At 35.2% G+C, this 27756-nt stretch overlaps 1 protein-coding gene across 1 annotated transcript in view; it reads right to left on the minus strand.

The window, feature by feature from the left end:
* Nucleotides 1-25793, minus strand: part of LOC131068485 (protein MRG1) — a 143424-nt gene extending 117631 nt beyond the window's left edge. Inside the window, exons 1-4 of the mRNA XM_058003670.2 lie at nucleotides 25397-25793; nucleotides 7213-7266; nucleotides 6930-6943; nucleotides 6357-6499 (exon numbers count right to left, since the gene is read on the minus strand). Of these exons, the coding sequence (XP_057859653.2) occupies nucleotides 6357-6499; nucleotides 6930-6943; nucleotides 7213-7266; nucleotides 25397-25648 (463 nt within the window). The 5' untranslated portion in view covers nucleotides 25649-25793. The remainder of the gene's footprint in view (nucleotides 1-6356; nucleotides 6500-6929; nucleotides 6944-7212; nucleotides 7267-25396) is intronic.
* Nucleotides 25794-27756: the final 1963 nt, after the last annotated feature.

Below are 27756 nucleotides of genomic sequence, written 5' to 3' on the forward strand. Positions count from 1 at the left end.
TTGGATGAATGATTTAATGTTTGTCCCATAATCTTGGACTCCAAGTTAAATGCATGGATGAAAGCAAGGCTATGGATGCAACTAGCTAGACCAGATTAATTCAAAATTGGATAGTCACTAAAACAATGGGTCAAGCAATCAGAGATGAAGAGTTAGATAGACAGATAGAGAGAAAGAGTCAATAAAACCTTTGTACACTACAAGAAGGTGTACCTTACTAAGACTAAAGCTTCCTTCTAACTTTCTAATTGTGTGATGTAGTTCATGATACCATGGGCCATAATTTAAGAAGCTTGGCCATTGCACATATTTTCCTAATTTTGTATTTGACAGGAATGTATGTTTAGTTTGGCATCGTTAATTAAGTTCTAGTGGAATTAAACATCCCCATTTTTTTGTGATACATATATTCTCTATTGTAGTCTCCTTGATTGCACCATAAACATTTCAAATGTTACCATCCAGTCTTCAACATAGACATCTTAGAAAATCCTCAAAATTTTCTCAACAGAAAGATCTTATGCGCATATCCATTTGCAAATGGTATTGATCAGATTTAATCTCTAGATTCTAGTTTTGTAGTTCTTTAGCATGGTGCTTCATCAGTTGTAGACAAGCTCACCTAATTGAAATCTTTCTATTCTATCCAGTTCAGAAATGTAAATTGTTATAGATTTTTCCATTAGCAGATAATGGGATAGACCAACAAATATGAGATACTAGTGGGCATTGAGATCAAAACCTTCTAGCATCACTAGCAATTCATTAGAAACTATCAATATGCTAAATTCATGGGAATGCCAACCTATAAACCTCATAAAAGGAAGCAATGCTTGGCCAATTGTGGAAACAAGCACTCAACAGCTTTGTAAAATAGTGGATGCAAAAGACTAATCAAACTATTGATTAAGTTTAAAAACCAATTCATATAACCTGAAAAAGCTAAAAACTGCAATCCGTATTTTTACAGATTTGTTGCCAAAGATACAGAAACAATGAAAGGAAACAAGCAAGGCAAGACATGAAGCACAGAGCAAAAAACACCAATGCAACAAATCTTCACAAGAAGCAAGAACAACTATGCCTAGACAAAAGTGACCCAAATGAGGAAGAAGGATCAAATTCATTAAACAATGCCTGTTTAGCCCAAAAGAAAAGACTAGGACAATCAAGAAAAAGTAAGCCCAACAAGACATTGATGATAATCAGCCTGCTTCAAGTAGGTATGAATAACTTCTCAGTGCTAGTGTTGCTTTAAACTTGGTATAAGACACGAGAAAGACCATGTTAAATAGGCTAATAGTGGAAATATAATAGTAGCATTGGCCAGAAGATTCATTCTACTAGAGAACGATACATAATGCAGAGCAAATTCTAACACACTTAGAGCAAGCAAACAACATGCATACAAACTTCCCTATAGAGAAAACTAGCATTACATGCACCAAAAGTTTTTGGTGGTGCCAAAGCACCAATTTCAAGATGCAAGTCCCTGCATTGACGTATTACCATCATCCTTATCTTTGGAACTAACATGAATTAGATATGGTCGAGTGCTTTGTAGGATCCCTTGCCTTCGGATTATAACAAACTCAAATAAGCAAAAGGTCGAAAAAAATGACTACTCATGGAAAATAGTCATCAAAATGATTTGACTTTTAAAATACTCCATGTAGTGAAAAAATTGACAAAAATGTAAATATCTAACTGAGACTATACTATGGAAGGTTTGATTGCTTACCACGAATTTTGCATAACAGCAAGTCCAGGTCTACCATGGGAATGAATGAGATTGCCCAGTTCAGATTCAATCAAGTACACCTAGGTTGATTCAATGTTTGGATACCATGATAGCAATTATTGAGGTAGGGAGGCATCGAAAACAAGGAATTGATCCCACATCTATTGGGAAACTTACTGGTTCATTCATCATTGATTCAAATGGATCATCTGTTGCATTATTGTGGGGTTCATCAACATTGTTTAGGTTGTCAGTTCTAGTGGTCAAGGTGAATACACTACGCAGTATTGGATCAGATATTGCTACCCCTGTTATTCCATGTAAACGGAGCTTGGCTGATTCACTTAAGGCTGCTTTTTGTGCACCGAAGTTGGCTTCTTCGTTAACTCAATTAGAACCGTGCCTCCCACAATGTGTTTGCAGCTACTTACTCCCTGTTTGTCGATAAGTTTCCTACATTGGATGTTTCAACTAGTAAAGTGTGTGAGAATGTGTCCTTTGAATTGATATTGCCTCCCAAACATTCTTCATTTGCAATGGTCATTGGCTTGGTGGTGAAGAGTTAAGGTTTTGACTATGTTCAATTGACTCCTACTCTGTCAATGGCTAAAAGTGACTCACCTACAAAATGGGTCTACCTTGTTTCTTGCTCTAAGGAAATTCCTATGTTTGTCCTTAGGGAAGAGGTGTTGAATGAAGAAGCACTACACACAAAAGGGTTTGATTCACAAGTTCAATAATTTTTGGCCTAGTTTGCTAAACCTCACCCTGGGGTGTCACTAAATTGCAAGACATTTCTTTGGCAATCTATTGATATTTATTCCTATACTCATGTTATTTTTTGTGAATCCATTCTTGACAAGGCATGCATTCTTGAGAAGGAATTGTGATTCTAAAGTAAAGGTTGTTTTGCTTCTAAAGCCTTGGCATCCTGCCTTCAACCCTCTTACATAGTCGTCAATTCTTCATACTTGGGTTAGACTCTTGTATCTTACTCCTATACTCAAGGTTTTTATATTATTTTTTGTGAATCCATTATTGACAAGGCACGCATTCTTTCATGTGTAGTGTGGGTCCTGTGGGATTTGTTCTCTTTTTGTCTTTTATGTGTAGTTGTCTAGATGCATGTAGTTGTACTAATGTTCCCTGAGGATGTGTCCCCTGTGTTTTTAGCCTCATCCCCATCCCGAAACATTTCAAGGACTCTAGGACGCCATGGAAACATCCCCCCCCCCCCCACCCCGCCCAACAACCCCTATCCCCTGTCAATTGCAAAAATGGGCATGTCCCCAAAACACCCCAAAAATGACAAGGGACAGCTAGCCCTCCCCTATGGCCCAGCAATGTTTTGAGTTTTGTTTAAAGCAGTGGGGGTCACTATATTTTTCCTCTCTGCTACAGAGGGGAAATGGCCATTTTAGAGTTTTTGAGTTCCAATAATTTGGAAATGGACATTTGTAGTGTAATTAACTCAAAGACTGCCTCTATGTTAGTTTCTATTCTCATTTCCATTGTGTGAGAATCCAATTCCATTATTACATGTCATGAGAGTAGAGTTTAGAGGATCAGTTTTTGTGGATTCCTTTGATTCCTTTCAAGAACATGAACAAAGATTTCATGTTCTTTAAACTCAGGTGCAGCAGCTTTCTGTCATTCCTGTTGTAGCTCTTGGTCAAGACAAGTTGCCGACTTCTCCTATTTGAGAAAATCAACTGCAGCTACATCACCTTATGCGGAGAAAGAACAAGACAACAGGGCTTGTGGGGTCATTTTTCATATGCTAAGTGTGGCTGGAGCGGCAGAGGGGGTTAAATCAACTAGAGCACCAGCTGGTGCAGCTGGTCACTCTGAAGGCCAGCCTTCTGGATCTGAATAGTCACTCCATTGTAATGCTTTTTCATACTTTTGTTTCAACTTTCAGTCTCCTATTGAATATTGTTTTTGGATAGTTAAATAGGTTGGTTTTGTTAAGTTTTTACCAACTCGGTATCTTGGAGATATAGACTTGATAAAAACTGTCAAACAAAAATATTGTGAAGTTCAATATAATGGGTGAGAGACCCTTACTCCCTAGTTCACCTATAAAACAAATCCAATAGGTTGCTGCATAATGTTGATAAAGGACAACATAATAGCAGTGACCAAGTTTCTAATTATTGTGGCTCATAATCTCCATGGAGATATGTAATAATTATGATGTAATAAACATGGTATACAATAAAGCATAAATGATGCTTAAGAGTTCAAAATGTGGTCCAAGAATACCATGCACGATACTGCCCAATCCTATCCCCAACAAGAATGGCATCCAATGCTTCTCCAGACCACATTAACGACAGCCCAAATTTACAAGAATAAAGAAAGGCTTCAGATTTGAAGAAAAGAATTAAAATGTACATGCATTGACAATGAAAGCATTTGAATTTTGTTAATTTGTTTGTCAATTCTCATGTGAAATCTCAATTCAAATCTAATGTTATGTATTAAACTTCTACAATATCTATGACAAATGCTTTATCAATGTTCTGATATAAATATTTGAAATTTCTCTATATTTTTAAATATTTCCCAAATTTTTAATAGTCATCCCCTGCCATCCTCTAAAAAATGGCCCAAAAGTACCCCCATACCAAAAACATGACCTACCATTCCCTGTCATCCCTTAAAAAATGGCCCAAAAGCCCCCCTTACCAGAAACACATCCTGTCGTTCCCTGTCATCCTCATCCCTGAAACTTGGGGGAGCAAAGGGTTGTACTCAATTTATTGTTGTTGTTTTTCAATGTTTGATTAACCCTTGTGAGGTCATTAGGGTTGTTCATCTAAACTTTTTCTTGTCCCATATGTACTTATGTTCACATATTATCTAAAAATAAATTGTGGGAGACAAAAAAATGATGATAGATTACAAGAAAACTACTAGCACCTCAAGGAACTCAAAGATTATTTTACTAAAAAGAATGGCAATGTATTTTTTTACCAAGGCTATGGTGATAACAAAGCATAAGAATTTAAATCATAGAATAAATACGCAAAGTAAAATCTTCAACCAAGTTACCTTTATCTTTTGTTGTACTATTATCTTTATTCTCCAAAAAAATAGATTGAACCGCAAGAATTTGTTTGTAGATATTTTACATGCACAATAACAAGATATTTCATGTTAGTAAGGTTTAACATTGATGGATAGGTAAAATTACAATTAAAAGAGCAAAGAGAATTTTGATAATATCCTTAGGCATTAGCACATTAGTAGTTCAAACTCTTTTATATTAACTACATTATGTAGTAATAACATACAATATGGCATCCCAAACATTAAAAAGATAAGTAATAGGATGAATGTTGCTCATCAATAAATCATTTCCAGTACAAATTTCAAGTTATTCCAAAGCAAAGTAAAACAATTAGATTTGGTATGCAACCTCAAAGATTTAAAACTTCTTCACAGGAAAAGTAAAAGAACCATGACAGTATCAATTCTTTGACTATAGCGATTCTCCTTGCAACTTTAATCAAGAAACGTAAATGATTTTTCACTTAAATCATCAAGAATTGCAATCAATTAGAACTAACAATCACAAATGTTTTAATCCAAATAAATTGGATATAACTTTGCCATCAATATTAATTTATCCAAATTGACTCTTCTACTTTGCTAGCTGTTATATCCGCCCAAATGACTTGGATGTTCAATCCACCTTGCCAATTATAAGAAGGTATTTGCATATTTGTTGGCACATTTAATATCACATCCAACCAATTTAACTTCATTTAGAATGTATCTTTGCACTCCTTGACCAATCTCCACATCAATTGATATGTCGTCCATCCAATTAAGCATCATTTACTAGGTAATTAATCATCATTTAATTAATTGATGTGTATTGCATTACAAGTCACCATACTCACTCAAAATAAGAAACGAGTTGTGTTGGCGTTCTTTTCTGATAATTGAATGATGGGATTTGTCCTATGCTAGTCCAACCTTAGAACTACAAATTAGTTAGAAAGCTAACCCTTAAATTGCTTTTCTTATAGGTGATATGGGTATAGAATGTAATTTTTGATTTGCAGGAATTTGTAATATAAAATGTAAGTTCATGTGGGACCCTTATCTTTTCGTCACATGGCCACAACGAATGAACCTGACATGCCCGAACATATAATATAAGTGAAATCATATGCAACATAACAGTCAACAAAGATAAGAACATATTTAAAAATCATAAATTATTGCAATATGCTATATGGCAATCCACTTTTTGTTGTAACTCTAAGTTCATTACTAAGCCCAAACAATCATGTTTTATTATTCTAATGGCATGGCTAGAACCGAACAAAAGATTTCTAAGTACCAGCCTTGGATGGTTAAAAGAACCCCTAGTAGTTTGTAGTTGCTTCTCCTCATCGAAATAATAAAAACCAATGGTGCCACGCTGAAGTCAGATTACATTAAAACAAAATGGTGGAATGTAGCCCATTATCAAATAAGCATGCCTAAATTTGGGGCATTTCCCATTAGTTTAACCAAATAATGCAATATCTGATTTGTCTGGCAGAAAATTTAGCAGACATGTTAAAAATTTTAAAATAGACAAAGGGAGGTAACTAACCAATAAAGCTTCTTGGTCTGTTTTGTGCTGCACGGCCCCTGATATTTTTGTCAGCACTTGTGTGTTTGATCAACTCTTGCTGCTTTCGTACATTTTCTTCCGTGATCTTCATAAGGCGATCTGGGCCAACCCATTCATCCCAGCTGTCCATTATTACATTAATGTAATATCAACATCCATTTGTCTACACAGGTGTCCAAAAAACAGACAACAATAGAAACAAGAATTCATATTCTTTCATTTTCTATCTGAATTCAATTTCAAGACCCTCACACCCATTTCAATCAGGAACACTGCAGCCATGTTATGACTAGATTGGTTTTACAAAAACAGAATAGCATTGAATACATTGGTATTTATTATTTAATATTTAAATATTACTTACCGCATTCAGTGACAGAGAGTCAATAAGCATGTCAATATGGCAATCTAAAATAATGCAGCATAAACAACAAAATAGCATCAAACCATACAATACGACATTTCATCCATATACAAATGTTATTGTATAGCTGGAGTACACCTGTAAATCGCAAACTAAAAGAAAGGCAAAACCAAGAGATGAAAACTCACTTTTTGCTCCAACCCTGTAATACATGATACAAGGGAAAGGAATTAGAAAGTTAGTTAACCTTATTACACATGATAGAAATACTATATTATCCAATTAGCTACCACTTCTTCCTACCCTGGCAACTTACAACAGGAATAATTGATAACAAACCTAATGCTGTAAGGCCACAAGAATAAGATGCACATACTAAAGAGTCAACCCTTCACATTGAAGGTTAATTTACAGTGTTAATGCATCTACAACTTATAAACGAAGAGGTGAAAACGATGGCATGGTGCTCACAAGATAGTGTACAAAATATTTCCATTCTTTTTTCCGAATCTCTGCTTTTTGAACCTTCAGCCAAAAAAAGAGACAAAGTTAGATAATGTGTAATTGAATCATCTAAAGACAAACTACAAACTCCTGCTAGAAATAATTCTAAATGACCAACCATAACTCAATTTCAAGTCAAAATCCTCCGTGCTGCATCCATGTCTTTCAAGTATTTCACAAAAAAAAGATTCTGAAAATCTAACAGAAAAAATTCAATGCTGAAAGGCCACGTAAGCTACTCAACAATGTTTGAAGCAAGGAATGATAAATTATCTTTCAAAGAAAAAACAAAAGTCTTAGAGGTGTCAACTTATTGTCTCTTGAATGACTATGAAGAAGCTGTAATGTAGTAAGAAAACAATTGCAAAAATGAAAGGAACTGAAAGTGTTTGTCACAATTCTACCTGTACAAAAAAAAATCTAGATGAAGAAATTATAATAATAGAAAGGTTTACACACAGATGCATACTATATTTTAGAATATTCTATAAGCCCATAAGACTATTTGATTGTTCAAGAAGATAAAATAGCTCAGGTTAATATGTTATAATTTAACAAAATAGAATAGGCCATGTGACCATGTCGCATCATGTCCTCCTACCTTAGTGGAAATTGTCCTAAATTTCTGCTGTAGATTAAGGAAATAATTCTCAAATGTTAACTAGCGCAACCACTTAGCTAGAGTTTGCAATAAATCGTTCCAACCAAGTTGTAGTGGAATGGGGCCTAGTTGTGCATGCACAAACATCAAAACAAGTGTCATAATTAAATGTCTCAGTTATCAGTTCAGTTATGGATCCTGTTTTCAGTTCGTATATCCAGTTTGTGGATTCAGCTAAAAAAATTGGGGGTTGGGTTCGTTTTGGGCATGTCCGTACAAGAAACATGTAAATATAATATAATACTATTAAAATTATTAATTTAATAAATATTTATATATAAATATATAATAATTTAATTTATAAATATATAATATAATATATAAATATATCATAATATAATTAATAAATATATAGTAATATAATATGTAAATATGATAATATAATGACCGGATGAACATGATATGCTAAAAGAAATCGCTGCCAAATGACCACATTGTTTTTGGGTCTTACTATCACTAGAAATATAATCATGACACCAAGTTTAACAATCAATTTTCAGCGTACTAAGGATTTTCTAAATCATCGACACCAACATCATCATTAACATTAGACAATGTAGTAAGATTAGAAGAACCACAAGCAATGCCACTACCACTCGCACTGAAAGTGTGCTCACTTTTGAGCTCAAGTGTAATATGTCGGAAACTGGAAGCATCCAAATCAGTTTGCTCTAGCTCAATATCCCATAGCTTCGTGGGGGTCTAGGGGCAATGCCCCTAACAGGGTCGACAAGCAACACCCCTTCTAAGGATCTAGGGGGCAGCCCCCAAATGAAGACCTTCAAAACTACATAGACCTTCATGGGGCACACCATTTTCGTAATTTTTTAGAAGGCAACGTCAAAGGTGAAAAAAATATTAAGAGGCAAAAAAATGGATGGATGCATGTTTTGGATCTTGCTTGAGTTCACTTGGACTCATCCCAAATGAACCCCACCATCATTCTCATGCATCTTACCCGTATCTACAGGCAGATCAGACCGGATCACAGATTTGTTTCAAACCGAACCAAGATCCGGCCAGTCTGCAAGCAAATCCAGTAACGTAGGATTTTAGGGTTGAAAGAAGAGGAAAATAATAACAAGGGAACCTCCTGATAAGATTTCGGTGGATATAAACTTCAATAATGCATCAAGGGAAAGCCATGGGAAAGATGGAGCTGGGTGGGGGTTGAAGAGAACTTGGCTTTGCTTCTACAACAGATTTACTCATAGCCATTAACAACAATGCAAGGGTCCTGGAATTGCCAAGTGCCAGGATCTTCAAAAAAAATTCTTGGAAGTAGACTCTATGAAAGGGAGAGGTAATTAGAAAGATACGTAAAAAGGCTAGTATCTTAGGAATTAGTTGGATGAAATTCTTCTCCCAATGGACTCCTTTGATCGGATATCTATTAAGCATAGCTTTAAAAAAATAAAGAATTATAGAATTGGCAGCCAACTTTAGCATGGACCTGAAAATAATCATTAAATTGAGAAAATAATTATTTAAAAAGTGGATCAGGTGGATGGGAAGTGCTTATACCGATTCTGAACAGTGACAATCCAACTAAGTAACCATTAAAGGAACAAGTGGAGAGTTGTAATGTCCCCGTTTTGAAATAGGATTTAATAATAAATACTAATAATAAAATTAAAATATAAAAGAATGAAAATTAAAATATAAAAATAAAATAATTAAAATTTAGTTAAATTTAATGAATGGTTAAAAGGCATGAAATGAAAAGTTGCGACTCCCTCAAACATGAGATATAAAAGGGAGAAGAGAATCTCATTTGAGAGGGGAATATGGGAATCAAAAGTGCAGATCTGATTTAAATAAGAAGTGCAGATCTGATTTGAATAAGAAGTACAGCTCTGATTGTGAAAGTTTGTGTCCCTTTCAAAGGGCAGAAATAATGAAGAGTTGCACTCCTTCAAAGGGTGCTAATGGTGAAAGGGTGTGTCTCTTGCCAAAGGGCATACATGATGAAGAGGTGTGACCTCTCCCTCACATTGAGAGATATAAAGAAAAGGAATCAAAGCATCCAGTGACATCACCATCAATCAGATCAGAACAGAACTGTTATAAAGTTACAGGCAGTAACATCCTTGTTCTTGTTCTTGGTGGTATGCATAGGGACTGTCATAGCCCTATCAGGATAGACTGTAGCTAGTTTATCAATTGGATCACAACCTTTATCTCAGACTGTCATGCCCCATTCCTAACCTTCATATTTCCTTTGATCAAATTTAATATATGCTTGACACTAAAGTATTAATAATATGACTTTATTAATAATCATGATCGAACTAGAAAGTAGAAACATCCGATCAATACTGAAATAAAAGTATTTTAAGAGGAAATCAATTATGGATATATCCATGATTACCCAGCCACAATAGAAATCACATAATAATCAATGGTGAAAGGAAATTAATGATAAACAAATGAAAAATAGTTAATCGAAGAAAATGATAAGTAGTCATTAACTATGTCACAAGGTTCGAGTTCAAGTTCAAATTCATGTTCGACAACAATAAAATTCGGATGAAGTTTGGCTAGGTCAAAAAATTCGAAAAAAAAAAAGTCATTAAATTCGCCTTATATAAATTTGATATTTTTTAAAAATAAATAATAAATCCATAAAAAAATTATATTATGTTAAATTTGAATACATTATAATAAATTTTAAAACTTATTTATATTATAACATTTTACAATTTAATTTAAATATTATTAATAATATTATAACATTTTTAAATTTAATTTAAATATTATTAATATATAAATAATAACTATATCAAATTTTATATACTGTATATTAAATATATTATCATTTAATTAAAAAGACAAATTACATTAACTATCCACATGATTTAAAGAGATATTAAATTTTATTTAAAAAACAAATTTAAAATTAATGAAACTTAAAAATTAAATCTAAATATTTAAAATTAAAAGAGAAGCCGACCCTTCTCCAAACACAAAGCATAAAAGTTGTTCTATTTCTATAATTGGTGACCCTATTTCCGTATTCTAAATTTTTTTTAAAGGTTTCGGCCAGCTAGAGTATGAGGTTTTGCTTCTGTTTTTCATCATGGAAAAGCACTAAACGAAACTCCATCTTGATCAGCAGTTAATATGCTTAATACCTCGCAAGATAGGTAAGTCCTGCAATGGAATGGACCATGCTACAATAGCACTATTTGTGAGGATAGTTTCTAGCACCCTAACATGGTTGTTCTCCATTTCCGTAGGGTTGAGGATTAGGTTAGAGATAGAGATTGGGGATTAAATATAATACTTATCAAATGTATTATCAAAGTAAATGTTCATTAGTTGCAATAATTGAATCTCAGCATAATAGTTATGTTGAAATATGTTGATCTTCCTAGTTAGAAATATAATAAACCTTACTTAGTTAAGAGTAACCCTAACGCTAATTTGTTATAATTATATTTCTAGGACAAAACTTGTAAGGGGACATTACGATTGGTATCCGAACTTTGATCCTACCATCCTGCAGGGTAAAGGCAAATCAATAAATGCATTCTAGACAATAAGAATGGTCTAACAATGTGTGTACTCGTGTGAAGGCTCTGTGTTTGCACATATTAATGTATATACTTTGTATATGCTCCGTGCCTTCATGCATTCATGTGTATACTTCGTGTTCTCAAGTGTATGCTTCGTGTTTGGTTCCATATTTTTAGTTAATCTAGAATATGAGAATAACTCGGGGGAATCAAAAGATAGGGATTTATTACATTTGAAGTCATAGACGTGGGTCATACTATCGTGCAAACATTGGGTCAATCCAAATCAGTTTTGATGCTATTACAAGATGACCTAGTTCCTTCACTAAGAGTGATGAGAGAAAACTTGTCTTAAATTGCAAACCTTGCAAATTCTCAATGCCTTGGTTAATATCAGCGTCGCTCAGCAGAAGGTGAATTATGATTAAGACCCCGTGAACATTGCATGAGCACAAACAATTTTGAGAAGGGCGAACTGTAATGTCCCCTTTTCAAAATAGGATTTAATAATAAACAATAATAATAAAATTATAAATATAAAGAATAAAATTAAACATAACCGTTACTAAAATTTAGTTAAGTTTAATGAATGGTCAAAAGGCCTAAGATGAAAAGTTGTGACTCCCTCAAACAAGAGATATTAAAGTGAGAAGAGAACTTCATTTGAAAGGTGGATAATTTGGGAATCAATAGTGCAGATCTAATTTAAATAAGAAGTGTAGATCTGATTGGAAAGGTTGTGTCCCTTTCAAAGGGCAGAAATAATGAAGAGTTGCACTCTTTCAGAAGGGTGCTAATAATGGCATGTCTCTTGCCAAAGGGCATACATGATGAAGAGGTGTGACCTCTCCCTCACATTGAGAGATATAAAGGAAAGGAATCAAAAGCATCCAGTGACATCACCACCAATCAGATAAGATAGAAGAGCAGTTAATAAGAACTGGACTAAATTGCTTCCATTGTCAGATTTTTGCTGCTATGTTTAACAATGTTAGGCAATGGAAGCCACGACTATCCAAAAGACTATAGAGTAGAATACAGGGACTAAATTGCCATATACAAATTTATATATGTAAATCTGACCACAAATAGGGTTTGCATATAGCTAGATTCACATTTATAGATCTGCATGTTCCCGAATTACTCTATTGAATAATAATTGCTATAGGGTAGGCATGTTTCTCTCAATTGGGATATGATTTGTCTATCTCACCAATTTCCTTCTTCTAATAATATACTTGATACTATCTTGTTCCAAAATTAGAAAGGGATATTTAGAAATTCAAAAATTCCCATATAGAAAACCAAGATGGTAAAGTCGGTACACGGCAGGAATTGCATCCCCCTTCACAGCAAAACATTGAATGGTAAAGCGGAGTTGAATGAACCTTTGAGTAGTAGATACCTTTTTCTCATTCATTCAGAAGCAGGCCCTACTATTCTGTGGGGGATTCGCAGTGAGAGATCCTGAGAGAAGAGATTGAAAATGGGGGATTGCCTGTATCGGCAAGATTTGGAACTGCTTCAATTTTTACGCTATCAAACTGGCTATGCTACTTACTCCACTGGTGGTGGTGAATAAACCAGGTCAACAATCGGATTTGGAACTGCACCTGGAATTGCAATTGCATCTACGAGGTCTACCGCATTTAGATCCGCTGCTAGTTCTGGATAAACTGGATCAACTTCTTAGCTATCTAATTTTTAGGATAGCCTCCCATAACTTGGATAGCCACAACTCTCTCTGCTCCATCCGGGGGTGGAACTTGGAAGGCAATACCCTCTAGTCAGGAATGTGCCATTGCTAACCCCTGCATCCTGAACCGCCAGTGCGGGATAGAAGAGCCTTCTAGGATATAGAAGTTAGGCTATAGGTTAGATTTTATAGGTCAACATTAGTAACAAAGATACAAGACAAAAATGACAAAAGGGTCATGAAACTCTTGCAAACAACAATAGAAACTTTAAGATACTCCTAGAAACAGTATCGGAAGTTTAAAAAATTTAATTGCAAGAAACTTGAAGCTTCTCAAAATGTTTTCATAATCGCCTAAAATATTGCTTTGCAGGCACTAAGTTTTTGGGAACCAAAAACTATTTAGAAACCAAAAAAATTATAAATGTGCCAGGTTTCCAAGTTTGCAACCTACAAGAAACAATTTCCTTGAATGAGAGATCAGATTTAGACTCCGTAAAAGACTGACTCATTACAATAAAATGTTATTTTTATTAAAAAAAAAATTAAAAAAAACACACATTTTTCGAGAAAAAGACAAAAAACAAATGACTTCAGCTGAACCATCAGAATTTCAATATTGTGTATCCATCAGGTCATAGTAACAAATTATTTGCATTTATCTTAATAAAAAGGGAGGACAGCCTTGGTTAAATCAAATTATAGCTAAATTTCACAATAATGAAAGCAATTTTCAGATAAGTTTCACATCAATGAAAACAATTTCCATAGTTGGCAGACCTATGAGTACTCATCGAGTTCTTTGCAAAACAACCTTTTCCCATCTTTACTCGCCAAGTTTTTGGCAAGTCCTCATCGAGTTTTTGGCCAGTATTCGCCAGACACATTAAAAAATGTAAAATGCAAAAAATAGTTTAAAAAGTCACAGTTTAATAAAAAGGGAGGACAGCCTTGGTTAAATCAAATTATAGCTAAATTTCACAATAATGAAAGCAATTTTCAGATAAGTTTTACATCAATGAAAACAATTTCCATAGTTGGCAGACCTACAAGTACTCATCGAGTTCTTTGCAAACAACCTTTTCCCATCTTTACTCACCAAAGAAACTCGCCAAGTTTTTCCTCATCGAGTTCTTGGCCAGTATTCGCCAGACACATTAAAAAATGTAAAATGCAAAAAATAGTTTAAAAAGTCACAGTTTTGCCCTAAAAATGCATGAATGCCCCTCACACTTCCTCGCATAACACTTGGAGAGCAAACATTCTTCATAAAAATGTTCCAATTGTTAGACATTTTGTCATTGATGTCAAGTGTTTTTGTCAAGCCTGTGCTATTCAAGTTGGAGGATTACTCAAGTAATATTTGACTAAGTTTGAAGTGATTTTCGAGCTACTGTTTATTCATTAAATTTTCTCAATTTTGGTTGAGCTGCTTGAGCTGCTTGAACTGCCTGGTTGGCTGCTTCAGGTGTCTGGCTGACAGCTTCAGCTAGTTGGATGCTTACTTGTTTTTGTATCAGCTGCTTAGTCATATCATGTGCCATGTCATCCTTTGAATAGTCAAAACGGTTGTTAATATCTTTTTCCAATCGAAGTATGTCTAAAGCTTTTGGGTGTTATGTGAAGAGGTTGACTTTTCTTCTAGATTCGATTGTTAGCTACAGCTGGCACTTTAATTCTTTACCACCTCCATGAGACTCCTTTAACATACTATGTTTAGGACTGACGGCTTCAGACATAATTTTCCTTTTTCATATCGTGGGCAAGGAGATTTTATTAAAGGCTGCCGTTATAAAGTTTGTGGAGCCTAACAAATTCATATATTTTATTATGGGCTGCGGTTTCAGATTTTTTAATTGTGAATGGCATCGTTTTGGAAGGTTGACTCTTCCATATCAGCCGATAAAAGGAAGTATATTTGTCTTATTCAATGGGCTGGCTATAGTTTATTGCTTCAGAATATGGGGACAGCTGGAAGTTATGGTTGAAAAGCTTTTTAATGTTTCATTAAGCCGTTTCTCTAGAAAGCGAAAAGAATTTCCAGCTGCATGTAACGCTTCTTCTATGCATGAAGACAAAAGAATTTCCAGCTGTATGAATGACGTGTTTTCCTTTGCAAAAAGTTTTTATATAGAATCGTATTGTAGAGTGGTGCTTTGAATGAGTCCGTCTATTTTACAACTGGGCCACGATTTTAATTGTGGAGTTGAAGTGAATTATTTTTTTAAGGAAGTGCTACTCACATTTTTTGCGTCCAAATTCTTTACTTTTGCTGAGCGGCTATACTTTAGAATAATTGAATTCCCGATAAAAAAAAATTTAACTTTTATGTCAGCTGGGCAGTCATTGTGGAGTTTTGTGTTGGGTGTTTTTAGTGTCGAGCAGGCTGTAACATTTTTTGGATTTAAGGAGATTGATTATTCATGACCACCGTGCATATCTCTTTGGGAATCTGTTTTGGTGCTAAATAGAGGGATGCAGCTGTTTGTGCCGTGGGGCTTTAAATGCTCAATTAAATAAAAACAGATGATGATGGTAATTGCAGTGCTGGTTTCCTGCTATACGTTAAGTGAACTGTCAAAGTATATATTGAGACATTGTGAGATGCGGGGGTAGTTGGATGAGAGAAGTAATAGCGGTGTGTTATAAAGAAAAAGAAAAAAGTCTTTTAAGCTGCAGTTATTTTTTAAGAATATAGATTCCAGTGTTGTTTCTATGAGAAGAGAAGAATACGATTATTGGAGTGGACGGAAGTGAAGGCTGAAATCCTTTTGACTATACTGATGTTTGTGGCTTCATATTGAATCGAGATTTTTTGGAATATTACTGTTGAAAAGTTGTGCAGTGTGTCAACGCAGCTTCATCTTCAAGAAATTCAGATTGGTAGATAGAATTGTGAGGTTAAAGTATTTGTTTCAGAGTTCTGAGTGTATCTTAGTGGTTAATGAATTGCTTCTGAATAACTTGAATTTTGGGGATGTTGTATATCTCTTGCTAGTGATGGAGGTGCTGTAATTGCTCAGAAAAATCTCATTGATTCTTGTATTTAAGGTTGTTCACGTTCTGGAGTTGGTGCTTCAGCAGTAAAGAGAGTTGGTGCTCTCAAAAGTTTACGTGTTTTTCACCAAATACCTAATTTCTCCCTTAAGTGATTAAATTGTGGAATGGTGTGCGACAAGAAATTTTGTGTTGTTTCAAAGGCCTTAATTTGTGCTTGGTGGCAAGGGTGTTGCCCCTCGACCCCACCTTGTATCACAAAAGGGAATGCACCAGGGGCGCTGCGCTCAAACTCCACGAGGGGCATATTGTGACGTTTTCACACATCGCACCATTGCAAATGGGATCCCCACTTTTCACTTTTTAGGGCAGATGTTTCACTTAGGTTGTTTTAGTTTAGCAGTAGTCTCCTAGTTTCAGCCTTTGCTTATGAGAGGGTGTCATGTCAAAATGCAAGAGATGATTAAAATGATCCTAAGTGTCAAGTTGCCTTAGAATTTTGATTTATTCTTGCTAAGTGTTGAGTTTCAATTTTGTCTTGAAATTTGAGTGTAAATATGTCTAAATGAGTATAAGTCAGTGATATTTTTGTGCCTTAGCGTCAAGAGGTCCTTTAGGGGTTGTTTTCTTGCTCCTAGGAAGTGATTCAAGTCAAAATTGCACTTTATCTCGATGAAATCCCTATTTTCTCGCTCAAATTTTGATAAATTTGGCTAAGTCCCGATGCGTAATTATGAAATTTAACATGTCTAGGTGTTTTTGAGTGGAGAAATTATTAAATTCCTAATGGAAATCCACTAAATTGAAGTCTAAGGGTCAAAAATCCTGATGAGGGGCGTTTTTCCCCAAGTTTTTAAGCAAATTTCCAATGACCCATTATTTTCCCCCACTCAAAATCCTGATGGAGGGCGTTTTTCCCAAATATGTATATATATGTATATAATCAAATGAATTTTCACAAAGCAAAAATAATCAATAAGTTTTTATATATCATAATTACCTACGTATATACATGTATATGATCGAATCATTATTCGAACTCATATACATAACTCATTTAATGCATGTGAAGATGTTGTTGGATGTTTGGGGAGATTGTTAGTAAAATGCTACAAATATGTGCTTTAGTCATATCTGAGAGATGTGTTTTCATTGATGTCAACTTATTTCTGTATCTATGATAGTGATGTAGTGAATTCATTGACTTGTTTTGTTTAGCATGTTGACTATTAGAGTTTGCAGATTAAATGGTTTATAGGGGATTGATGATTCAGTGCAATTTTTAGAGGTCTGTATGAAGGTTTGAGCAAGTTATGGTTATCTGTGTTGTGGCTGGAGGCCCAAAATTTGTCTCTGTGTTGGAAATTTTCCTCCTGGATGTCGTTTTTCCCCAAGTCAGATGATGAGCAAGTTCGATGGATTTTAGTGCGGATAATTGTCCTAATGTGTGGCGAATTTCCCCCAAGTGTGACCTATGATGATTTTTGATCTGGATAATCATCCAAATGGGGATCAATTTTCCCCAAGAGGCAATTAAGATGATTTGTGATGATTTTTCATGTGGATTTTTATCCACACATGGAGTGATTTTCCCCAATTGGCTCAAAGTTGATGAAAGAATTAAAATTAATGCAAATGTGGTTGACATTTTATGATTTTTGCCTTTTTAACAATTATTTAAGAATCAGCAACAATTATTTAATGATTTGCAATGATCATTTAATAATTAAAATGTTTTCCTAAGGCAAATCGATTTTCCCAAGTTGCTATAAGAGGCAAGCTTTATCCCACATTGCTTGTGTGGTGAATTAAAAAGGTAAAAACAAGTTTAAAAGAGCCCAGCCCAGTATTAAAATAATATTATAAGTGTTGATTGTGACAGTCAAGTGGCAGAATGGAGGCAAGTTGGAGAGTTTCCAGCTAGGCAATTTTGCCTGTGTGTCCATTGGACATCATTTTTGTGAGCTATAGTTGCAGATTGGAGGAGATTGTTTGTCCAATCAGACCTGGTCGTTGCCATTAGAGGAGCTTCAGTGAGTTTGGTGGCTGATTGAGACACATTTTCTATGATTTTGGAGGGTGGTGCCATTGTTGGGAAAGCCGTGACTTTGTATGTGGATGAGCCCTTCACTTTTTGGGGTTATTTTGTTGATATTGTTGGATGCCATTGATGATAGAGGGGTACCATTACACTCAGATCAGAATTTGGCGCCATTGCTGGAGGTTATCTTGATCACCATTGTTGGCTAGACCTTCATTTCCAGGTCTGATTTTCACTTCCTGCCAAAAGCGATTTTGTCTAGACATCAAATTTGGAGACTTTTGCAGGCATATTGTGGTGGCACCATTTCTGTTACAGTCTGAAGCTTCACTCTCAGTCTTTTCTGCAGACTTAGTTATCATTTCCAGCCACTTGTTATTGCCCAGACTTAGCCATCTAGCCATTTTGACCTTTAAGAGGTAAAATATTTCATATGTAAGCATTTCACATGGCAATGACTACTTCAAAAGGCTGATTCATGTTAGTTGCAGGTTGTCTTTAGACTGAAACTTCATTTCCAGCCACATAGTTTATTCAAGCATGGCCATTTTTGAGTTTAGAAAGGTGAAACAACTTAAGTGCAAGTGCATGACATGGCTATGACCACTTCCAACCCCTGATTTCTTTCATTTCCAACGTATCTTCAGACTTTTGGAGGCCATTTTCAAACCTCGAAGATGTGTATTCAGACTTTAGCATCAGAAAATAAGACTTCAATACACCATTTTCTGAGTATTTTCAGACATTGGAGGGCGTATTCAGACTCAGTCCTCAGAAAATCAGACTCTATTACAACTTTAATATAAAAAATCAGTCACTTTTTTAGTGTATTCAAACTTCCAAGTGACATTTTCAGACCTGGGCATACTTTTTTTGAGCTTCAAATTAGTCATTTTCTGAGTATACCAGGGTGTCTTCAGACTTGGTACTAAGAAAATCAAATCTGAGACAACTTTCTAGCACCTAAATCAACCATTTCTAGGGGTGTTCTCAAACATTTACACTCAGAAATCAGAACTAAGACAACACATTTGATTGCAATTTCCCCCATTTTCTAAGATTGGGAAGGTGTATCCAAACGTTGTTCTCAGAAAATCAGACTTGATGCAACATTTAGACACTTAAAATCAGTCATTTTCTGAGCATTGACAAGTGTTTTCAGACCTGGACATTCATTTTTGGGCACCAAATCATACATTTTTTGAGTTTACAGGGGTGTCTTCAGACTTATTTATTGCCATCAGACTTATCCTAAGTCTGAAAATCAGGTTTTCTGAGGTCAACTTTTCCAGATTTTGATCAAATCTCTTGTATTTTCCAGAATTTTTGTTTACCTAATGTTGAATTTTCTGATTTTAATGAGCTTATAGGTCTGAAAACTATTTGAAATCAGAACCTTAATTAATTCTGGAAAAATATTTGGACAAAGTGAGGAACATTGAAGTGTCATGATGGGGTTCGAATTTCCACTCCATCAAATGATCCAATCGAAACTATTTGAAATCAGAACCTTAATTAATTCTGGAAAAATATTTGGACAAAGTGAGGAACATTGAAGTGTCATGGGGTTCGAATTTCCACTCCATCAAATGATCCAATCGAACAAAATTTTCAAGGACAATGAGTTTGGATGAGGATCAGTCTTCCACTTGAGGACAAAATTACAAAGGAAGGGACATATCAATTCAAACTAAGTTACCGGTACGTCTAGGTTTTGACCTGGATTCGGGTACGATTCGAATCAGATTCGGATTCGAACTGGAATCCCTGTGGAATCGAACAGGGTTCCTGCATTTGCCCTCTGAAACGTATCCGCGTTTTCAACCATGAATCCCAACGTATTTGGAATGACGTGGCGTTTATTTTTTGATTCTGTGGCGTTTTTGACGAGTCAATGTCGAATGTGGATTTCGAGGGGTTTTTTTAGAACAGATGCAAGCATAGACGACGCAGCAAGGCGACGCACAACGAGGGCAGACGAGGGCAGGTGATGCACGATGAGGTCAAATGAGGGCAGACGAGGGCAAAGTAGCCACCTCCCAACGAAGATTCACTCTTCCATCCATTCGAATAGCTTCTTCCTGACGGAGATAAAACCAAAGTTGTGCTCGACGGAAGTGTTTTAACTTTAATTTTAGGTTTTTAATTTACTAAAATTTTATTAAATTTAATATCGTTTATTATTATTATTAACATTAAGAAGCTTACAATTATTTTAATGAATTCTATTGTTTATTAAATTTAAACTTAAATTAGTTATATTAAATTATATTAATTAATATTAAATTAAATATTATTTAATATTTATTGTTAATTTAATTATTTTTATTATTATTATACATGTGTTATTTTATGAATGATCTAATAAGTAGTATTTATATTAACAGGTTTTGAAAAATAGTGATAGGAATATAGTTTTACTTTTATTTTGTTAATATTTATTATTAATATTTAACATGTTTAAAAACTCAATAATATCAAATAATTTTATATTAATATGGTATTAAGATAATAGTTCATAAACTTATAAATTTAATATAATATAGATTTATATTATTATGACATTAAAGTTTTAGGTATTAAATATGTATATATTTATGATTTCATATGTTTATTAAAGAGGCGTACCCAAAACGTACCCAACCCCCTCCAAAAAAATTGACGTATCCGCGTACCGAAACTACGTACCCGTACCCGTATCCGTACCCGATTCGGTAACTTAGAATTCAAATGAAGATCAATAACAAAGTAGCCCTTATTGGCATCAAATTTCCACCAAGTGAAGGAAGGGACAAGGATAATGCGGATATTTTGAGGACTAATCCATCCATATGCGGATGGATTTCGCACCAAGGTTGAAATAAAGTTTATCCCATAGATGTTTAATTCAATGTTTGTTTGTTTTGCAGGTTTGCTACAAGGAAAGCACGATGATCAAGGCTTGAGGTGAAGGAGGATGCATATTGCAAGGAAACTCAAACAATGCGGATAGGGAAGATCAACACTTCAAGGATGGGAAGAGGATTTCGAGACAAGGATTTCCAAAGGCAAAGATGTGGACTAGAACAAACATGAAGAGGACTTCACCTTGATGGCAAACAAATAAAAGAAAGCAAGTTCAAGACATATGCACAAAGGATTTCTGATTTCACATCAAGAAATCAGGAACTTGATCAAGGAATTTCAATATCAAAGAGCACCAAGGAAGGAAATATTTCAAGATTCTAAGATTGGAAAAAATTTCCAAACATGAGGATGAAATTGTTCGAGGTAAAAGTACAAGTTAATCAAGGCAGGCTAAAGTTGCATCTCAGTCACCATTCGTTCAATCAAAGGGTTCCAAGTCAACACTCATTCAAGGAGAGAAAAAGTGACACGTGACACTACATCAAATATTATTTATCTTACTTACCCTCATCTCTCATTGGTCAATGTAATGGTGGTTGTAGCAAACCCTAATTTGGGTTTCTATCTTTCGATCTTGGCCATTGATCTTGAATCAATCTGAGCCATTCATTGTAATGAGTTGTCTATATAAGGCTCAGCTCTCTCATTTGTAAAGGTTAATGTTAGAAGAGTAGGAGAATAGTTAGCAGTAGAAGAGTAGAAGATAGATAGTAGTTAGATCATTAGAAGTTAGGAGTAGAGTAAGAGGAGAAAAGGCAGAAATTGTTGCCAAGGCTTGTAAATGGATACACCACTTTCATTGAAGTTATGGTCAATTGTGGGATTCTTTTTACATGTTGCATGGTTTCTTATTCTTTAACCTCATAGTTTAGATGAAGTTCATTGATCATGATGGAGAAGTGCAATGGTATTTGATGAATCCCTTGAGTGTTCATACTTTTGGTAGTTTGTTGATTGTGCAAAGTTAGCCTGAACCTTATGATTATGGTTGCTAAGTTCAATTGTGGATGTTTGCTCAAGTTGCGCCAATATTGGGTATTTGAATGAATGATCCTCAATATGAAAATCTTTCGACTACTTAGAAGATCGCACGAACTTGGTGTAGTTGTTGCTTGTCTTGGCGAAGCCAAGTTATGTTTGGGGAAATTTGTCTATCAAAGCACCATCTATTGTCTTCATTGTCCTTAGGAGTAGATTAGTCTTCCTAAACCCTTTCCCTTTTGTCCTTATTTTTCAATTCAAGTTAGTTTAGGAGAGAGCATCACAAGATTGCAATATCAGATGATCAAGTTCCAGCATTATTCAAACGTCAAACATTCAAGCATTCATGTACAATGTAAGTCCTCTTGTGATTCCAGCATTATCACATCAAACCATTGAACTTATCCACAAGTCAAGACCAAACATTTCATAACCTTGGAGTTGTCTCATTTGATCACGAAGTATAGCATTTGAGAGACTTCATTCAAGAGATAATAAGATACCTTTGTATTTTATTGTGTTCATATGTGCATAAAACACACATCAACAGAGCACTACCCCTCAATCCCGCCAATGGCACTGCCCCCAAACCCCCATGAGGGATGTTGCCCCTCAACTCCGTTAGGGCATTGCCCCTGAACCCCCACGAAGAGCATTGCTCCTCACCTCTATTTGGATCTCCACTCCTAGACCCTCACTAGATTTTGGGATCTCTCCTCATATAAGAAATTTGATTACAATGGGGGTATTTGGGAGTGGAGACCACAATCAACAACTTAAACAATTATCTATATCACTATCATAGTATCATTGGTCGATGATGAAGTGTCAAACTATAAGTATCAAAAATTCAAATGCCACTATTATTCTAAAATACAATACAACCTTCAGCCTTGCATAAGAATGGTAAACAACAAATAATGGAGTTCATTGGTTTGGTCGAATCAAAGCCACAAACACATCTTCAATGTCAAGAAATAAGCTACAAAAGAGTGCAAAGATTAGAAACTCTCCCCAAGTTTTCATTAGACTAGGACAAAGGAAGATATCAAATGTTGTAATATGCAATTTATGAATTATGATGATAATTTTCAAAGGCAATCATCTTAAATTCATAATAGTTGCCAGCTAACTATTGTATCAGGATTTTGCACGATGATGCCACTTTGTACTCAATTTGTATTCAAACGAATCAAATTTAATAAAAAACACTTTTGTACTCTTTATGGACTCATTAGATATATTTTGTCAATGTGTTTTAAAGAAATTTAAGCAATTTTATAAGTTTCCAAGTTTTTGCCAGCTAAGAATTTTCAACTTGGTTTCCAACATATAGCAAAATTTGCACTGAATTTATCACTACATGAAAGCAAATTTCACGATGCTATACATATTTTCAGCTAGATTTCAAGACACTAGACACAAGTTTGCAATTTTACTAGAAATGTTGATGGATCACTGAGTGTGAACTGAAATGTTCATGAAAATAAAATTACACAGCATTACCATAAGTTTTAAACTCATTCTCATGGACTGTGAAAACCTCATGCTCATAAGTCATTGAAAAGTTAAATAATTTTTGCAACACTAAAAGCGGATTTCATCTAAATTCTCCCTAAATTTCACAATGTAAGAAAACACTTTTCAACTAAATTTCACAAGATGAAAGCAATATTCAGCTAGTAAAATTCAATGTCTTCGAACATGTAGTGTTGTGGTTAAAACACTTCATTGGTGAAGTGGCCCCCCAAGGTTCAAACCCCTGTTGGGCCATTGTACTCGCAGGCCTTGTGTCTACGCTGGGCTGTTGTGCTTGCAGGTTTGAACAAGTGAAGTGTGGGGATGAGGTCCCTTGTTTGTGGCCTCACCGGTTCATAGCTCCGGGTCAAAAGTGTTTCACGTGGAGCCGGAGGGCATGTCATGCAGCATCGCCAGTCACGTTAAAAAGTTTACCAAGCATTATTTTTATTTTATTTTTAAAAACTAGTAAAATTTCATGACATGTGCAAGCAAATTTCACAAAATTGAAAGCAAACTTGGGCAATATTCCATCTAAATTTTATGACATATGAAAGCAACTTTTGGCTGAATTTCACAACATTGAAGATAAATGTCAGTCAAATCTTACAATACTAAAAGCAAAATTCAGCTGTAATGCTATAACAAATGAAACAGATTCTGGACAATTGCTAAATATGAATGCAAACTCCAACGACATATCACAACATTGAAAGCAAACTTCAGCTAAGTTTCAACTGCATTTGATAACATTTAAGGCAAACTTAGGCTAAATTTTAAAATGCTGAAAGTAAAATCCAATTAATTTCACATCATTGAATACAAAATCCAGTCAAACTTCGCAACATCGAAAAAAGACTTCTGCCAAATATCACAAGATTGAAAGCAGAATCTAGCTAAATTTCACAACACACGAATCAAATTTCTACTAAATTTCACGATACTAGAACCAAATTTCTGATAAATTCCTACTAAATTTCACTACACTTGAACCAAATTTCTACTAAATTTCACAACATTGACAGCAAACCAGGCTTCACAGCATCATAAGCGAACTACCCCACAATTTCACAATATCGTACGCAAACTTTAGCTGGATTCCATGGCATAAAAAGGCAAATTTTGGCTGAACTTCACAACAATGAAAGAAAAAACCGTCTAAATCTCGCAAAATTGAAGCATATACTGGCTCAGTTTCACAACTTTTAAAACACATTTCAGCTGAATTTTGCCACTCTTAAAGCAGATTTCACCATAATACCACTCTGTCAAAATCATCTATCAGCTACATTTCGCATCACTGATGACAAATTTTGGGTAAATTTGAAAACGATGATAACAAATTACATCTGAAGTCCACACCTTGTAAAGCAAATTTGAAAGCCAGACAACTAATGCCTCAAATCCACAAACCCTAGTGACCCGGTCATACACCCACGCTTGGAATATACAACCAAACCTCCGGTTGAACCACGGGCTGCCACTTTAAATTAAGAAGAAACTTAAAAAGTGCTAAGCATACAGCAGAGAGAACTTTTTCACTTTCGTTTTGCTACAAAGGTCAAATACAACACGTCAAACTGAGGGAAAGCAAACTCTCTCGTAATTTCACATGCTGATGAGAAATACTTTGCAAGAATGGCCAAAAGACGAGAACATTTATGAAAGGAGGCAAAAAGAAATTTCTCACTACTACTTCGAGTTATAATAGAAAAACACTAAAGCGGGTGTAAGAGAAAAACAGAAAATATTATTGCGTAACCTCACATAGCTAAATAAACAGTAGAGAGGAAAATTGAAGTCAATTAGAGTGGAAAGAAGGAATTAAAAACCTTGGCCTCATAGATGAGAGGGCCGTGGTAGGCAAGAACCTTGTCGCCCTCTTTAAAGAGGGCAATCTCCTTGGTCTTTTCGTCTTCGTCCTCTTCAGCTTCCGCTTCTGCTTCCTCTTCCTCCTCCTCCTCTGCTGCATCGTCTCCATTAGCATCACGACTATCATTATTGTTGTTGTCCTCTTTGTCATCTACCTCTTTTGCCATTATTTCTTCCTTTCCATTCTGTGTGGTGGAGCTCACCATTTTCATGAACCAGCGTGTTCAAAGAGGAGGGAAATTATGGGACGCTGTGAAAAGGACTTATTTGACGATAGCAAAAGCAGCCGTTTTATAGACGCAAACTAGCGCGATACAGGCCTGCAATTTGAAGCCGTATTTTACAATTACAAAAAACAGTATAATGTGACTTCGTTGTATTTTTTCATATCCGTATAAATATTATTTTACATTATACTAAATTTTAAATATTTGTCCTAAAAAAAAACTGAAACATTATTTTAATTAAAATTATTTTTATAAAGAATATGTTATTTAAATTTTATTTTTAATTCTTTATTTTACATGGTTTATAAAGTTAAAATAAAGAAATAAAAAATTAAAATGTAACATGTTCTTTATTGTAATAATAATAAATGCAGTTAATGGGCTTTCTAAGATGAATCTTAGTGTGGGGGACTCTTTTGCATCTATTTGAGTTAGACTAGATCAAGGCTGGGTAAAGATCAATTTTGATGGTGTCTCAAAGGAAAATCCTGGTGTTTGGAGTGTTGGATGTATTGCTCTGGATGATGCTGGTAGGATCCTTATTAATGGTGCTTAAAGGTTACCAAATGACACGAATAATGAGGTTGAAGCTCGAGCCGTTGTATTGGTAGTTGAGCTAGCTTGTAGTCTCAAAATCTCAAAACTCCATCTTGAAGGGTGTGAGATTTTGCCAAGATCTAGGGCTCAATGAAAAATACAATAGAGAGACAAAATATTGATAGGAATAAACTGTATTCTATCAAGAGAAAATACTGATCAACTGGATCATCAATCGATGTTATTTATACAATGAATATGAGTCTGCTTATATAGGCAAGGCTATATGGATATGTGAGCACACAAACATGACATGTGGCTCAATAAGAAACATGGGTAGGTAGGAAATAGGTGTGGGTAGGTAGGAGAAACAATATAATATTCCACATGAGGTGGATCACCCACTGAATGTGGAGTGTAACAACAAGATCACACCATAAAAGGTGGAAATTCTCCTACACACACTATTCCAATGTGGCACAATCACCCAAGTGTCTCATACCCAAACTACTATGAAATGCATTTCCTAAGTAAACTTAAGCAAAGTGTAATAATATCCATGATGAATAATTATTTACACCAACACCCCCCCTTAAGTGCAACTTATGGGAATGCACTAAAGTCTACAATGCAACTAAGGAATGCAAGATGGGTCTTGGCTACGAGGCCATGTTAGGTACCCATGTACAAATGCAAATGCATGAAAACCAATGCAATGAAATCTCTCACAAAGTGGGGAAAGAGAGAAAAACCCAATGGAAAAAAACCTCCCCCAAAAGAGAGATGAAAACCATGTATAAAGAAATCTCATAGAAGAATGTGAAGGACAAAACCCCATGTGAGGAAAAAGTCCCCCCCATATGAGAGAAGAAGAAGAAGAAGAAGAGAGATTAGGAAGCCCACCCTCAATCTGGAATCTGCACCAATGATAGAAGCTCGAAGATGAATGAAGAAACTGCTCCATGAACGTCGAACAACATTCCTCCCCTTAGGAAGAAACAAAACCAAAGGTGTATCCATGAAGTCTCGCCAATCATGAAGGGAAGATGTATGAAAAAAACTCATGATGAAAGGAATCTCTGAAAACTGCTCAAGTGTCCCCATATCGATGCTAAAGGTTACCCCCTCCAAAGGTGGTAAACTGTGCCACACTGCTGAAAAAGGCACTCCAAGATCTAGTGGAGATGAATGTAGAACAATGTCCAAAGACTCATATGTCTCCTCAAAAGATAAAGAGACCTCCTCCAAGTGTTGTACAAAAGTATCCACAATCATGTCAACCTCTAAAGATTGATCATGTAGAGAATGCACAAGAGGGTCAGAGTTATCCCTCGCAACAATCAAAGAAGGATCATCTTCATCAAAGAAAAGATGAATGTCATGAATGGTGTCTCCCAAATCTGCAATGTAGGAGTCCACAAACAAACCTACAATGTCTATCAAGTAGGCATCCCAATCAACTGAAGCTGGAAGACATGAAATATCCTGCTGCACTGAATCATAAGAAGGCAAAACTGTCGCACTAGCTGCATCATTAGGTGCAATAGGTGGTGTGA

This window comes from Cryptomeria japonica, chromosome 3 (assembly GCF_030272615.1).
Source record: "Cryptomeria japonica chromosome 3, Sugi_1.0, whole genome shotgun sequence".
Lineage (NCBI taxonomy): Eukaryota > Viridiplantae > Streptophyta > Pinopsida > Cupressales > Cupressaceae > Cryptomeria > Cryptomeria japonica.